This window comes from Daucus carota, chromosome 3, assembly GCF_001625215.2.
Source record: "Daucus carota subsp. sativus chromosome 3, DH1 v3.0, whole genome shotgun sequence".
In the NCBI taxonomy this organism is placed as follows: domain Eukaryota; kingdom Viridiplantae; phylum Streptophyta; class Magnoliopsida; order Apiales; family Apiaceae; genus Daucus; species Daucus carota.
The window spans coordinates 9,127,098-9,142,306 of NC_030383.2; the positions used below are offsets into that span (position 1 = coordinate 9,127,098).

The 15,209-nt window shown below is 33.6% G+C and overlaps 2 protein-coding genes across 4 annotated transcripts; both read right to left on the minus strand.

Moving 5' to 3' along the window:
- Positions 1 to 518: 518 nt before the first annotated feature.
- LOC108210999 (aspartic proteinase nepenthesin-1) lies at positions 519 to 2,024 on the minus strand. The gene has a single exon (XM_017382474.2). It carries the CDS (start codon positions 1,962 to 1,964, stop codon positions 639 to 641), a length of 1,326 nt encoding a protein of 441 aa, XP_017237963.1. The 5' UTR covers positions 1,965 to 2,024; the 3' UTR covers positions 519 to 638.
- A 722-nt stretch (positions 2,025 to 2,746) lies between these two features.
- LOC108211000 (uncharacterized) lies at positions 2,747 to 14,950 on the minus strand. 3 transcript variants are annotated; one of them, XM_017382476.2, is made up of 9 exons: positions 14,668 to 14,950; positions 14,395 to 14,446; positions 13,052 to 13,125; positions 12,317 to 12,418; positions 10,567 to 10,707; positions 8,776 to 8,827; positions 7,907 to 7,980; positions 3,689 to 3,778; positions 2,747 to 3,056 (listed from the first exon to the last, which is right to left on the minus strand). In XM_017382476.2, exons 1-9 carry the CDS (start codon positions 14,793 to 14,795, stop codon positions 3,002 to 3,004), a joined length of 768 nt encoding a protein of 255 aa, XP_017237965.1. In that variant the 5' UTR covers positions 14,796 to 14,950; the 3' UTR covers positions 2,747 to 3,001. The 3 variants fall into 3 exon arrangements, with proteins under 3 accessions (XP_017237965.1, XP_017237967.1, XP_017237966.1); XM_017382478.2 differs by having other exon boundaries at positions 2,747 to 3,051; positions 14,668 to 14,935; XM_017382477.2 differs by lacking the exon at positions 2,747 to 3,056 and adding an exon at positions 3,063 to 3,197 and having other exon boundaries at positions 14,668 to 14,936.
- Positions 14,951 to 15,209: the final 259 nt, after the last annotated feature.

Consider the following 15,209-nt stretch of genomic DNA (forward strand, 5'->3'; position numbering starts at 1 on the left):
ATTTGATGGATTCAAATTCAACTTATCTGCTCAAATTGATTTATTTTGAAATTTCATTCGCTTATCAGCATCTTTCAGCCGGCTTCAGTCTTCACTCTATCTATTCATCTCTATTTTTAATTAGATATTTAGGGATCTCTCTTGTTCATAGATCTTGAAGCTAGATAAATATCGATGTTGACGAAAACTCGTTGTGATAATTTTTTACTTAAATTCAACCTTGATACGTAAACTTTATATAATTTTTTAATATTTATTTATAATATATATAATATATACATAGAATAAGTAAATAAAAGGTCAATTAGACTAAAGGGCTTAGCTATTATAATATTGTAAATGTCTAATTTTAATAGTTTTGTAGAATTATTTATTTTAATTTTGGAACTATAACCATCATGGCATCATCAACCACATATGTAAGTTCCCACCCAAACAACCCTTCTTTCCTCAATCCAAACTTTCTGAATTTCCGATTGTATCAATATCTAGATTATAATCATATATAGACAACATAGTTGTGTTTTTTAAACCTTGAATCAATTTATTGCAACGACAGGCAACATATATGAACTTATTCATTATAATTTAAGGCAGGAAGTGCAGAAAAACTACAGCAACAAAGAACTCAGATAACATCAACACCTTTTTGGCACGAATGACACCATTTCCTTCTCCAGATCATAAACAACCAACATGTTCCTTTGCTGCATGTTCCCCAAAACTGATGTTCCATCGCCCGAAATCGCCATTGTCAAGCACCACTTTCCACTCCGCGGATCATTTATCATATAGTTATCAAGCTCAATGTCAGCATTCTCAAAATGAAACACAAGCTTCGGAACCACAACACTGGAGTGCAAATTAAAGCATGCAACATAGCCATCTGAACTCGTATCATCCACGGTTGCGTTCATCTGTGAAGCAAATTCATTCGCCACTCTATGAAACGCTTCTTCTTCTAAGACAGTGTTGGTTGTGCTAGCATCAATCGCCATTCCCCCATTACCATCATCATTCACTGCAAATTTATCCTCATCAATGTCGAGCCTAGCGTCTCCGACTGAAATTCCGCACAACATAACGTAATAGAAAGAAGGGTAGATTTTGTTCTTAACCAAGTAAGTAGTTTTTGTGGTTGCACTGTCTAAGGAGAAATTTGGTACTGATCCTAAAAAAAGTGTACTAATGCTTTTCGTATCATCAGCAATAGAAGGCAAGCAATAGGAAAACTTCGACACATTGAGCTGTGAAACCAGAGACATCATTCCCCGACCCATCCCCATTACGCCCCCGAATCCATCTTCTTCGAAGAAATGATTGTCCTGTCCACACCCGAATGCAAGGTCGGAAACTTTAGCGTTTTCACCGAATGTGAATGTCTCTGTTGCCATAGTTCCCCTAGTATAAGTATCCTTATTGTATACGTAGGTATAGGTACATATATCTATGGCGCAAAGTGATAGCTGCAGCGCGTCACAAAAGGGGCTGGAGCAGGATAAATTAGAGAACGACGATGACTTTTCTGAATCAAACAACAATGTGGATTGTTTCATGCAGTTTAAACATGGCTTGCATTGTGTCCAGATTAAGTCAGCACCGGTGTTGATTACTGCATTGTAACGTACTGGTGGAGTGCCAATTCCGACTTGCATTACATATTCCAGACCAGTTATGGTGGGATGAACTTGAGATGAAATTTGTGTACCTGCTAATAGCATAGCTTTCAAAGTCTCTCTTCTCTGCTTCTCGCGCTTCAGTGCATGTCGTATGCGCTCAAATTTTGTCAAACTTTTACCGGAATCAATATGTTGGAGAGCGATTCTGAGTCCAGATACTGGAGGTGATTGTTGCAGAGTAACTATAGACGATGAACATGGTAATGCAATGAATGAGAGTGTAAATAATAAGCTTACGAGTACAGCTGGAATTGAAGAATATGAATGTAATTGTGATTTCATCATTGATTAATAGTATAGATCCTGCAAACTAAGCATATTATATAAGCAAGGGATCTACCTATAGCTTGGTGTGGAATGTATGAGTGTTGGTTTCCAAAATGTAGGAGAAAATTAAGGGAGCTTTATTGTGTGAGGTCAAACTGAACATATCACAGCATTTAGCATGGTGTATATATGAAATACTTGTAGTTAGTATTTCTTGTAATGGGTCTGAAATGTGTGTATGGGCTTGTACTGTGAAATAAACAGGATGTACAAAGGAGGCCAGGGCATGTAAAAAAGCATCAAAATATATAGAACTAAATTGAGTACTAGGACAAATATGAGCCATCTCACATCTGTTAATGGCAAGTTTATACTTGTCAAAACTTTGTGTTTGGCCGAAAGCTTCTGCAGAGTTTTAGTCTGGATCGAAAAGTCCAGGATAGCTTAATGTACGTGGGTTGTTTTGTTTGCTACGAAGTACAAAGGATGAATACATGTTGTATAAGAATTCCTAATTGCACGAAGTTTAATCAGGATCATCATCCCTCTGTAATGCTTAGTTATGACAATCGATGCAGACAGACTATAGAGCGAGAATTCAAAGGGAAACAAGAGGTAGAGGTAGGATCAGTTCTAGAGAATAGAGGAGTTGCCCCAAATCGGAGCCTCGAAATATCGACAAATCAGAAGAAATGATGGTTTGTAAATTGTATGATAGGCAAAGGATCAAATGCACGCGAAATAGAAAGAAATTAGAATCAAAATATAGATAATAAAGAGCAAATATTAAAAGTCAATCATTTCAGAGTAAAGGTTATAAATATTATGCCGAAAGCACCAACGAAAAGTATTATATATTTACAATAGCAAACTTTTTGCATACATTTGAAAGCCTAGCAACAATTATAAAATACAACTAATTGTTTTTCTTAATATTCCAAGAGTCTAATACAAGAGGTGGGAAAAGGTTTGAAGCTAAATATTGAGCAATAATTGCTTAAAAGTAACATCACAACCTGTTGAGAGAGAAATGATCTCTGTATACAAATGTAAGATTAGACCCTTGTGTTGTAGTCTTGGTGTATTATTCCCTCATACATGTTTTCTGCCCTACCATAAACAAAATAAAGATCCAGATTTATGATTTTGCTGGAAAGACTTAACTTGCATACTGCCATACAAGTGTAGGATCAGACGAATCAGGTATATAAATACTCATCAAAAATTTATCAGATCAATCTGTATTGCCGCCTACAACAAAACATTAGACCACAGCATGAAAATTACACAATGCATTGCCAGAATTTCTTTTTTGCGATTTAACATCAAGTCATTGCATGAAAATTACACAATGCATTGCCAGAATTTCTTTTTTGCGATTTAACATCAACTATAATTTAGCACATAGTTGATCCTATCTGCTATGACTGAGACACCTTTAGAGAAACAAATATATTTACCTAAAAGGCTAAAACCGATCCGGTCTAATTTTTAACTTGTCCATTGTACATTTAGGGCAAAATATTTCTCTCAAGACAACAAAAATAACCTAGCAAAGTAAATCTACAAGACGTTAAACACTAGGGGCGCAAATCCGAATAAGTCAAATGAGAAGAGCTTTGTTCTCTCACATGAACATGGTTGATACTATCCGGCTTACAGTAATAGCGGAAGTGCATATACATATTTAAACTACATACATGAATTAAGAGAAGAAATCATTATAGGAGCTTTAGACTTGCCTGTTGCTGCTCCTAAAAAGAACCAAAGATACTGGATCTTGAGGGCCAAGATGGAAAAGCTGCCAGACTATGTATACGCATGTAGTTATGCTGTAAAATTTGCAAAAATTCATTAATTTCATTATTCTTCAGGGCATAACTGGTAAAATGATGTTTATACTCATAGTTGGCAATAAGAAAATGGAAAAATGTGAGTATAGAACATATTACATTGTGCGATGATTTTGCAATCAAAAGAAAATAAGAGGGGTGTATTGGATTGGGATTTTAAAGCATTTTTTTGCATTCATGAAATCCGAGGGTATTCGATTGGGATTGTTTGAAATCCATTAAAATCTTGAGGTATTCAATTGGGATTTTAAACTATGCTACAAAATCTAGTGGTATTCAATTGGGATTTTAAATTATGCTTTAAAATCCGATGGTATTCAATTGGGATTGTTTAAAATCCATTAAAATCTGATGGTATTCAAATGCTGATGGATTTTTTTTCATTTCATAAAATGATGGATTTTGTGGCATTCTTCAGTGTATTTTAAGTTTTTTGAAATCCCACCAAATTCAATGGGATTTTGAAGCATTGTACCTAAATCCTATCAACTCTGCGACATTTCATCAAGAATCCGCAAAAAATCAAAATCCCATACAATCCATTAAAATCCATAGACTAAAAACAATGTATTAAAATCCCAATCGAATACACCCCCGTAAGAATGTTAAACCTGATCGTTTAGTCCTTGAAATATTAGCTCCGCTAGGTTTGGGAGAATTATATGGGATGGAAAGGAAAACAGTGAACAAAATTAAAGAGAGATAAAGGAGGTAGAGGGGAGAGAAAGAAAAATGAGGAAGCGAAAATTTTATATAATGAGATCTGTGAAGAAAATTGGCAGGTGGGAGAAGGGAGCATTTTTTTTCCAAAATAGTAGGTTTGAGCTCTAGTTTAGATTGTTAGGAATGAAAATTATAGGCCCTGTTTAGTAATAACTGGTTAGTGGTTGGCGCATTGAATTAGTTGCTTTTACTAGAGGATTGAATTAGTTGTTTCAAATAAATTGTTTGAATATCTATAACTAAAAAAGCTCCCCAAAGTAACTTTTTCAAAATCAACAGACTGAGTTGAGAATCTTAACTATTTTTTTAAGTATAATACTGAAAAAGTTCCATGATATTGACTTCTCAAAATAACCTGATAGGAATAAAGTATAAGAAGTTAGTTTTCGATATTGTATGAAACAAGATAATAATGACATAACAAAATGTTTTCTTTTAAAAAGAATAACATTACTCTCCAACTTTTTATGCATTAAACAATGCATGTCTTCCCTGAATGCAGATGCATCTTTTGGATCGAACCAATATGAAAACTGAAATCAGATGTAATATATGAGAGAGATAGAGATAGAGAGATTAACTAAGAAAGAGCGAAAAATGTACCATTTCCAAATCTCCCATTTAGAATCTCATAGGTACTTGCTTAATCGGAAGAGATTTATCATGTGAATCACAAAGAAAGCACAATCAACTGAATTTTTTTGTTGAGGAATCTAAGCGGGAATCAAGTATGATAGTTAATATATAGAGAAAACATGTTATCAAAAACAAGAAAGAAACACACAAAATCCAAGGCACAACTAGAGAGACTTACCTCAACTTGTCTTTTGATAACATTTGGCATATCTGAATTTGATCTTTTCGTATTTGTCCAAAATTTTCCCAAAAACCTAAATTGATTAGAACTTGCAAAGTATATTAAAAATTGTATTAATACTTCAATTATATTAGAAAACAAATAATCTTACCATTCAATTGTCTTGAAAATCGAAGATTCGAAGTACTCGAGTGATATGGTAACGAGTCTAGATGGAGCACGATCGGACTTGAGTTTGCTTCCTAGTCCCCGAAGCAAACAATCACCAAGTTATAATGTTTATTATATAATATTTTATTTTAAAACCAAAATTGAAACTACTAGTTATGATGAATACTTTCTTAAGTTGCACAAAGATCTTAAAAGATAGTTTGAGAAACTTACTCGCTGTAGATTGGAAGAAGAATGTACGCATATTCATTGAACTTCAACTTTTTCCCTAGAGTTGCCTTAGGTTCCAACTATTGAATACAAGAATAAGGAAAAATAAATATAATAAAAATATAAATATATAAAAATAGGGCTCCATCGCATTTTGGTGGATATTTATATCGTATATTGAATAAAAGTTAGAGAGATTGAGAGACCCTCTTATATTTCCCTTCCATCTTTTGGTAGGTGTCAGGATCTTGAAGTAAAAAAATTTTACTTCAAGATTCATGTCAATCTCTCTAACTTTTATTCAATATACCTTATAAAATATCCACCAAAAATGCGATGGAGCCCTATTTTTATATATTTATATTTTTATTATATTTATTTTTCCTTATTCTTGTATTCAATAGTTGGAACCTAAGGCAACTCTAGGGAAAAAGTTGAAGTTCAATGATTACTCGTATGATCTTTTTCCAGTCTACATCGAGTAAGTTTCTCAAACTATTTTTTAAGATCTTTGTGCAACTTACGAAAGTTTTCATCATAACTAAAAGTTTCAATTTTGTTTTTCAAAAAAAAAATATAAAATAAACATTATAGCTTGGTGATTGCTTGCTTCGGGGACGGGAACGCAAACTCAAGTCCAATCGTTCTCCATCTAGATTTGTTATCATATCACTCAAGTACTCCGTTTTTCAAGACAATTGAATGGTAAGATTTTTTTTGATATAATTGAAGTATTAATACAATTTTTAATATAATTTGCAAGTTTTAATCCTTGTAGGTTTTTGAAAAAATTATGGACAAATACAAAACAATCAAATTCAGATATGCCAAATGTTATCAAAAGACAATTGAGGTAAGTCTCTCTGGTAATGCCTTGGATTTTGTGTGTTTCTTTCTTGTTTTTGATAGCATGTTTTCTCTATATCCCAATTGTCATACTTGATTCTCTCCTAGGTTCCTTAACAAACAAATTCAATTGATTGTGCTTTGTTTGTGATTCACATGATGAATCTCTGCTTTAAGCAAGCACCTATGAGATTCCAAATGGAAAATTTGGAAATGGTGCATTTTACGCTCTTTCTTAGTTAATTGCCCCCCCCCCCCTCTCATATATTAAATCTGATTTCAGTTTTCAAATTGGTTCGATCCAAAAGATGCATTTGCATTAAGGGAAGACATGCGACGTTTAATGCATGAAGAGTTGGAGAATAATGTTATTTTTTTTAAGGAAAACATTTGGTTATGCCTTTATTATCTTGTTTTATACAATGTCAAAAACTAATTTCTTATACTTTATTCTATCATGTTGTTTTGGAAAGTTAATATCTTGGAACTTTTTCAGTATTATACTTAATAAAATAGTTAAGATTCTCGACTTTCAATTATTCTTTATTCCACCACACGCTTCCACCACACATGACACTCTAGACACTTTTATTTTTATCTTACACCACATCATTATTACGTAAGCATGACACAAGCTAAGCAAAATAATATTATTTTCTTGATTTTACATTTCATTCCATTCCCTCCCCTTCCCCCCAGTTTCATAAACCCCAACTAATAAAACGTTTAGGGTTTTTGGGATCAATTAATTATCTTAACTTGGTTATGTTATAAGAGATTGATGGGTAAGCCTGATATGTAAAGTTATGTGCCCTCTGTTGCAGTGAAGTTGTTTGGAGCTTCCTTGCTTAACTGCCTAGCTTTAACTTGTATGAAGATGTGGCAAAAAAAATTCTAACTAGTAAGTTCTTTTTTCTGAAATGCAACTATGCTGAGACTTCCACCATAGTAAGATGGTAATGAAGAACTCGCAAGGAAGCACAATGATCACCCCCGTTTAAACATAACAAAATTTACATTCTTTAGTTCAATAGTTCAACATCAACCTACCTATTTCTTTAGTTGAGTTATCCAGGTTGGTTTAATACTTGGATCAATTACAGTTAAGATAATTGTGTGTGGAGAAGATAGTCTTATTCTTTGATAATAGAGTTGTTATAAACAAATTATTGGCGACGATCCAAGGCCTAATATTATATCAATATCATTATATAAAAAACAAACATGCATATACACACTTAAAAAACCCATGTGTTCATGTCTATACAGAGAAGAAAAGTCTGATCACATATTAAGGAGCGCGATAATAGGCAACATATAACATCAATACAGATACTTACCTGCCGAAGCATACAAGTAGAACAATCCAAAATATTGCACTTGTCCAACTTGATTCTTTGTATACAACCCAAACCTGATAATGGTATTAAACAAAATAAACCTCAAAAATCTTAATGATATTTAAATAATTCTCTATACGTCAAAATCATATATAGCTGCGCTCTTTCTGAAGCTTTATGTTACACTACGGGTTAAGAAGGGTTCAATTTTCTAAAAATTATGCTGGTGACTAGTTTCAAGCAAATTAACCTATCACAAGCATATATCAAAATTGAAGCTATTGCATATCAAAATGAACTTTAGTTATGAAAACAGCTGCAGCTCTTTTTGAAACAGCAGACAACGAGGATGAATTGTTCGCCAGTGAGAATATCCTTTATGATTTATAAATTTATGAAATTCTTGTTTCATTATAGTAAGAGCACTCTTGATGATCCAAATCGTTATCTTTTGGAATTTTAAGTCTAAAGTAATTATTAAGACCATTCCTTAACATACAGTACAGACTGGCCTAGGGAATCAAAATCATGTACATATCCAGAGAACCTCTCAGTTAACTTGACACAAAGACAGAAGATGTTACATGCTTAGACTGTCTAGATAAAATCCTAATGAATAGAATGTGATTGGAAATATTTTATTGGAACTACTCAAGCACTAGTTCTTAATGATGAACTTTTTCAAGTGTAGATTAACTGGCCAAAAACTGATGAGCGAGTAATATATATCCACATCAATTTATCAATTTCCATTTGCCCTTAAAATGTGATACATGTAGCACATTATATTAGATGGCCAAGTTTAAATTTGCATAAATATTGTAGTCACATATACTAACACAAGTTTAATACATTTAACCTAAACATACCGATAAAACTGCAACATTGATGTAGAAATCAATAAGTGTTGCTGTCATCCACCTGAAAATACAATAGCTCCTTGAAGTGAATAACACAAAACTGTGTGCCATAATATGAATTAAATTATGAAAGGCAGACACAGAGCAGACAAGCATCACTTTTTGATCCCCTGCAAGGACATATTCTCAACAAGCTAGGAGATAAATTTGCAAGTAAAAACTGCATTACTCCAAGAACTGGCAAAGAACTTTCTTAAATGTATTTTCAAATGTTTGAGTCAAAGCTTTGGTCCTTTGTGGTAATGTATATTTCAAATGTTTTAGACAAAACTTAGGTCCTTGGTGGTAAGTTAAAATTGCATAGTCGGGCTTCTGGTTTTAACTGTTTCCAGGCAGAGGTTTTGGTACACAAATGTTAAAAGATAGAAAAGATTTATGTATCTAGGCACCATTTAGTGCTTATAAATTTTTTTAAGAATTTACTCTAGCAGTCGATATAATGCATAGCAAAATACTGTCTACTTAGGTACAAGTTATAACCATTAGTATGTTCAAGCACACAAATACTTTAAATAAGTGAATAAGAACTCAAAGAATGATAGAGAGAGAAGCCAAAGAATTTGGGAAGGATGCATAGCTGATTAAGCTTTGATACTAAGTTCTTTATGTATGAATTTGCAAGTTTCTGGGACAATTGCTGGAAGTAGTCTCTGTGGACAAATTGTTACTAATATATCAAATAGGAAAATTTCCATCAAAGTAACTTGAAGAGTTACCATTTACCTTATTAGCTTATTAGGAAAACCCAAAAAAAGTATACCATTCTATGATATCAACTGCCGATTGCACATGGACAAGAAAGCAGACTGTATTATTATATCCAACCAAGCGGGAAGGAACCAAGCAAGAAGAAACAGGCCTTGGCATAGCCAAAGTCATACCAGTATTTAGAGAAGTTATAGTTGTTTAAGAGCTGTATTGATTCGTGCTTAAATTTTGGAAAAAATATATCACAAGATCTATGTCCTTAGTCAATAAGAGGGCTATAACTAATTAGAGACGAGAGCTAATATGGGTCAACTAGCTTACAATGGTTGCTATAGAAACATTGTTGCGAAGTCCAAAAACAAGTTTCTAGTTTTCATATTGATCCTTCCAGAATTGCTAAGAGATGTGCTGCTCAGGATATAAAATGTAACTAATGGAATCTATAGAAAATTGAAGTGTCTATTTAGGAACAAACTGATGTACTTGGTAGAGTGATCCTTTGCATATAGCACGTAACTGATGGGATCTATGTACTGAAATTAATTGCCTGTTGAAAGATTCAGAACCAAGTATTTATTTAAGAACAAACTGATGTACTTGGTAGAGTGATCCTTAGGATATAGAATGTAACTGACGGGATCTATGGACTGAAATTGATTGCCTGTGAAAAGATTCAGAACTCAGTGTTTATTTAGGAACAAACTGATGTACTTGGTAGAGTAATCCTTGTCAGTTTTCAGTAAGCTGATAGCAATGCTAGAGACTTTGTTCGTTACACATGTTGCGAACAGTAGCATCAACCTAAACTTTAATTTAAATCCAATTTTATATTAGTATGCTGACGATGATGCTTTTTAGTGTGTGGATACTATTTCAAAGAGGGTCGCACAATAAACAAGTGAAACTTGAATGTAACATCGATAACTAAAAAATATCCAACATTCAGGAGGAAAGAATTGCTCTGAGACATGCATTGCAATAGCAAAATGTCTTTTCCTTTTAAAAACAGGAAGTCAATGGTAAAAAACTTACGGTGTAAAGAGCTCTTTACGAAATGGAGAACCATCAGTAACAAGAGTATATAGTAAAGTTCCCAGCATTATGCAGCCCAGTACGCTAAAGAGAACTCTGGAACTTACAACCGAGTAAATCTTCTTTTTTTCCACTTCAATCCTGAATAATAATTCAGCATTAGATGTTACATAGAAAAAGGATGGTAAAACAAGATCCATTAAAGGGAGTTAATGGAGGCCAGGTTGATTTTAGATATAATCAACTCACAAAATTTAAAAAAAGATATATTCGACCTTCTTCAGTTAAGATATCTACTCACATAATAACGACAAGAAGAAAATAGTATGATATATTAACATAGCTTTCATGAGAATTTCCAAATGCAGAAACTAATAGATAGAACATGCAAATTATAGGTAGGAAATTGCCACTTTAAATTCCACGAGAAAAGAATCACTTCAACCCTGAAGAAGATACAATATTTTTTGATTCACATAAACCTATAGCAACTAAACATGAAAAATGACTCAGTAATATAGTCGAAAAAACTAAACATGGAAGTCTGATTAGCTAAAGCAAGATGTTTATCATATGACTAAACTAAGAATATTTAAAATATTTGGCATATTATATCATATTGTTACTTGTAGGCCTCATACTAATGAAGTTATCATCTCCGATACCACTTGTTGGCCTGCTAAGCCAGCCATAATAAACTCCACAATAATAATTGTCTGCTTTGGGCCAAGCCCGCATGGGTTTGTTTTTTGGGCACTCCCAAAATGCCTCATACTAATGGAGTTATCTGGCTGCTTATATTCTAGCTATTTGCCCCTCCCACAGCCGACATGGGAGAACTCCTGACGGTATGTTTTATCAGCTACCAAGTCCAGACCAGTTGGCTATTTAAGACCTCTGTTTACCAAGGGACTTACCCATTTTGCTCACAAATGTCTAAAAAAATCAGTTATAACAGTGGCATCAAATTTTTGATAAAGTGGCTGTTGTGCTGGTTATCATCTTCCGGAAAGCGTTCAAATCATTCAATTGGCAGAGGACTTTGTGACACACATAAGTCCCATGTAACAAAATCATGGGCGAAGGTAAGTCCCATGTGAAGAAGGTCAAGGGCTAAGGTATTATGTTTATATTGTATCACACTATTTTATTTATTGTGCACTAAGCAGGGGTCTCACGGAAACAGCCTCTCTACTTTAAGGGTAGAGGCATGGTCTGCGTACATTTTACCCTCCTCAGACCCTGCTCTAAGCGGGATATACTGAGCACGTTTGGTTTGGTTTGGTTTAATAATGAATCCATGTTGGCTAGGTAAATGCTGCTTTAAAGGCAGACGAATTCGCAGTGTGGCGACTTAAACTGTTGAGGTATTTATTAATTAGTTTATTGCTCCTGAAGTTTATTGCTCATGAACCATATGCTTCTAGGAGATTCACGTTATCTTGTCAGGATCTTTAGCTCAGCATATAATTACACATCATGTTTTATTAAAAACGTATCTACGGTCTCATCTTTCTGAGTATTGGCAAACAAGCAACACCTGCATTACATTCTGGGCATTGTGCAATAACAGTTAACATAAGTTCTTTTTCTCCCATGCCGATTATCCAACAAAATAATATGAATGTGTGTGTGTGTGTGTGATCTAAAATATAACTAATGGTATTTCAATTTTCAAAAGTTGTTATCCACTCAATGGACAAAACATCTGTCAGAGAAACAATATCTCCAATAAGTTAGGTAAACTTACTGTGTCTTATCATGCAACAAAAGAAAGTAGATAGGATCTTGTAAAGAATCCCGAGGTGACAGCTTGAATAACTGAAGAACAATGTAGCCGCAAGTTGTAATGCTGTAAACAAAGAACAAACAAATGATAGCAACATCATATATGTGAACTGTTACACAAAAGTTACAATAATTAAAACTAATATCAGCAAAGACGTCATTTTATTTTGTTCTTTAAATATAAAAGATCAATATTTACAGCTATGTTACTCAGACTTTATTTTCCCTCGAGTACCCGTATTAGACATTCAACACTTGGACATGGATATGGACATTTGGACACTTATTTTAGGCCAAACACATGTAAAATTTCAACATTTGCCGGATCCAACACTTGGACATGTATCCAAATTGGACACTTCCACCCGAGTCCCAAGTAATAAAGATTCATTGCACTGACAATACATAAATCACATTTGAAGCAAGAAGTATCACATCACAGCTTCTTCACAATGAATCCAATTTATTGTGCATCCTTCCACAAACTTGTGTGTTATTGATCATTTATCATAACCAACACCAAACCGATCTTTGTTTGCAAAATGTTTTTCCTTGTCGACCAAATCCATGTTTTAAATATATATACAGACCCAAATACATTTAAGGAACCTATCAGTTTTCCGTATATTGCAGATACTCTTTTTCGATTATATAGGCATAATAGACCGAAAAACATAAGAATAAACATGAAGCTTACCTTCCAAAACATACCAATAAAACTAACCAAAGTATTCCACTAACCCAATTTCCTTCCTTGTATAGAACCCAAACCTGCAAGAGGCATACAAGAGAGTATACAAATATTTATAATCAGTAATCTTTTTGTTATGGTTAAATACTATCTTGCAAGTCAGATAAGTTCACATGTAGGCCAGGAAATTGGACTTTTTGTCTTGTTTTTACCCTCCATATTTTCTTGGGTAGTAAATTTCCCTAGACATTATTTTTGTAGAAGATGTATCTATAGCTTGTCCAAGTACATATAAAACATATAATCACTTGACAAGATATAGTAACACATAAAAACACATGGCACTAAGATGAGCCAAATAGAAACTCAACACAGTGTTAAATTCAGGTTTTCTTTTTGTCTAAGTGTATATAGTCGATTCTCTTTACTAGTCAGATTTCGTTTGTGGATCCATAATTGAATTTGAAGTTGTTTTGTCGTTATGTTCCTGGCTAAGGAGCTAAAGAACTTGGCTTTGGCTGCTGATAACACAGCGACAAGTAGTGAGGTAGATTAGTATTTAGCAATGTACAGCCACTTGTATGCAACGCGAGGAGATGTACACGAAGAGTGCAGGGTGATAGGACTATGGTATTTTGCTATGTATGGAAAAAGGTAGGCAGACAGAAGAATAAGAGTTTAAATAATAGGAAAACAACTACAAATGCTGATCAGAGTAGGACAAACGGAAAGATGACTAGTAATATCTAATGGGCTGGAAATGTGGCAATACTAATTATAGAAACAAGTGTCTGGATAGTGAATCAGCTGATAAAATAAGTAGAAATTTAAAAAATGATAATCCGGCTTATATGTGAGTGATGTTGGATCTCCTGCAAAAATATATCACTAAAACAATTAAAAAATATTTTTAGGATTCCGAGATCATATTGAACAACTGTTCTTCATAGTTGTGAGTGCTTCTTACTGATGGAGATCATCCGCAATATATAGACATTACTATATAACCTCTCCATCCCAAAAACATAACTCTCTATTACACAATAAATATATATTAGTTACAATTGATATAATAATTACACAAATATGAACTTACAAATACAAATTAATTGTATTTAATTCCTTTAAGGTTGTTTGACAAGGGGTCACATTGCTGATTTACCATTCATCCTATAGGTTTTTTGGTGATAATGCAGGTGTGTGTACATTTTCTCGTTTTCCAACTTTTTCATGATAATTGCCCAGAACATAAACATTACAAAATTTACAGGATTCAAATAATTGAAGTACGAATTAAAATTATACACTAGAAAATGGACCAATAGATTCGATAACACAAAGAAACATACCCCAATAGCTACAATATTGATATAGAAATCGATCAAAGTGGCTGCCATCCATCTGCAACATCAAAAAAGATATTATTACATAACCAAACCAACAACTTTTAAAATTTAGCATATAAAAACACAAGAAATCAAAGAATAACAATTTATCACAACATTAAAATATATTAGTTGATTACAACTACACATTAAGTATTCAATTAAATTTTCAGTCCAAAAGGAGAGAAAGAGAGAGGGGGGGGGGAGATGGAGAGAGAGAGAGAGAGAGAGTGTTACGGAGTGAGGAGGTCTTTGCGAAAAGGGAGGCCATCAATGGAGATGGTGTAAATGAGAGTCGCAAGCATCAAACATCCCAATGCAGAGAAGAATGATTTTAAAGATATTGCTAACACCGAGTTCGCCATAGCTGACTAGGTGATTGCTTCTCTCCCGACAAGTTTCAAAAGTAAATGAGTAAGAGTATATACGTGCAAGTATCTGTACGTATCGAGAGATTGGCGCGTCTCCACGTCGTTACTCTTTCCTATTTGGGTCTATCGGTTACGTTTACTTTCCTTATGCTGGGCCTCTTTTCAAATTCCACGTTAAATAGACGGATTTTAGTTAAACGATGGGATTTTTAATCCCCATCCCCACCCCACGGGGATTTAATATAATTCCGCCCCGTCCGTCCCGTCCCGTCACTATATATAATATTACATTTATGATATTTACTTAAAAATTTAGTATTTTTTTCTTCAAAATTTAATAAAAATATACAAAACGTGTATATTAAAAGCAAAAAACTAAATAATGCATGCATGTTAAATTAAAATAAC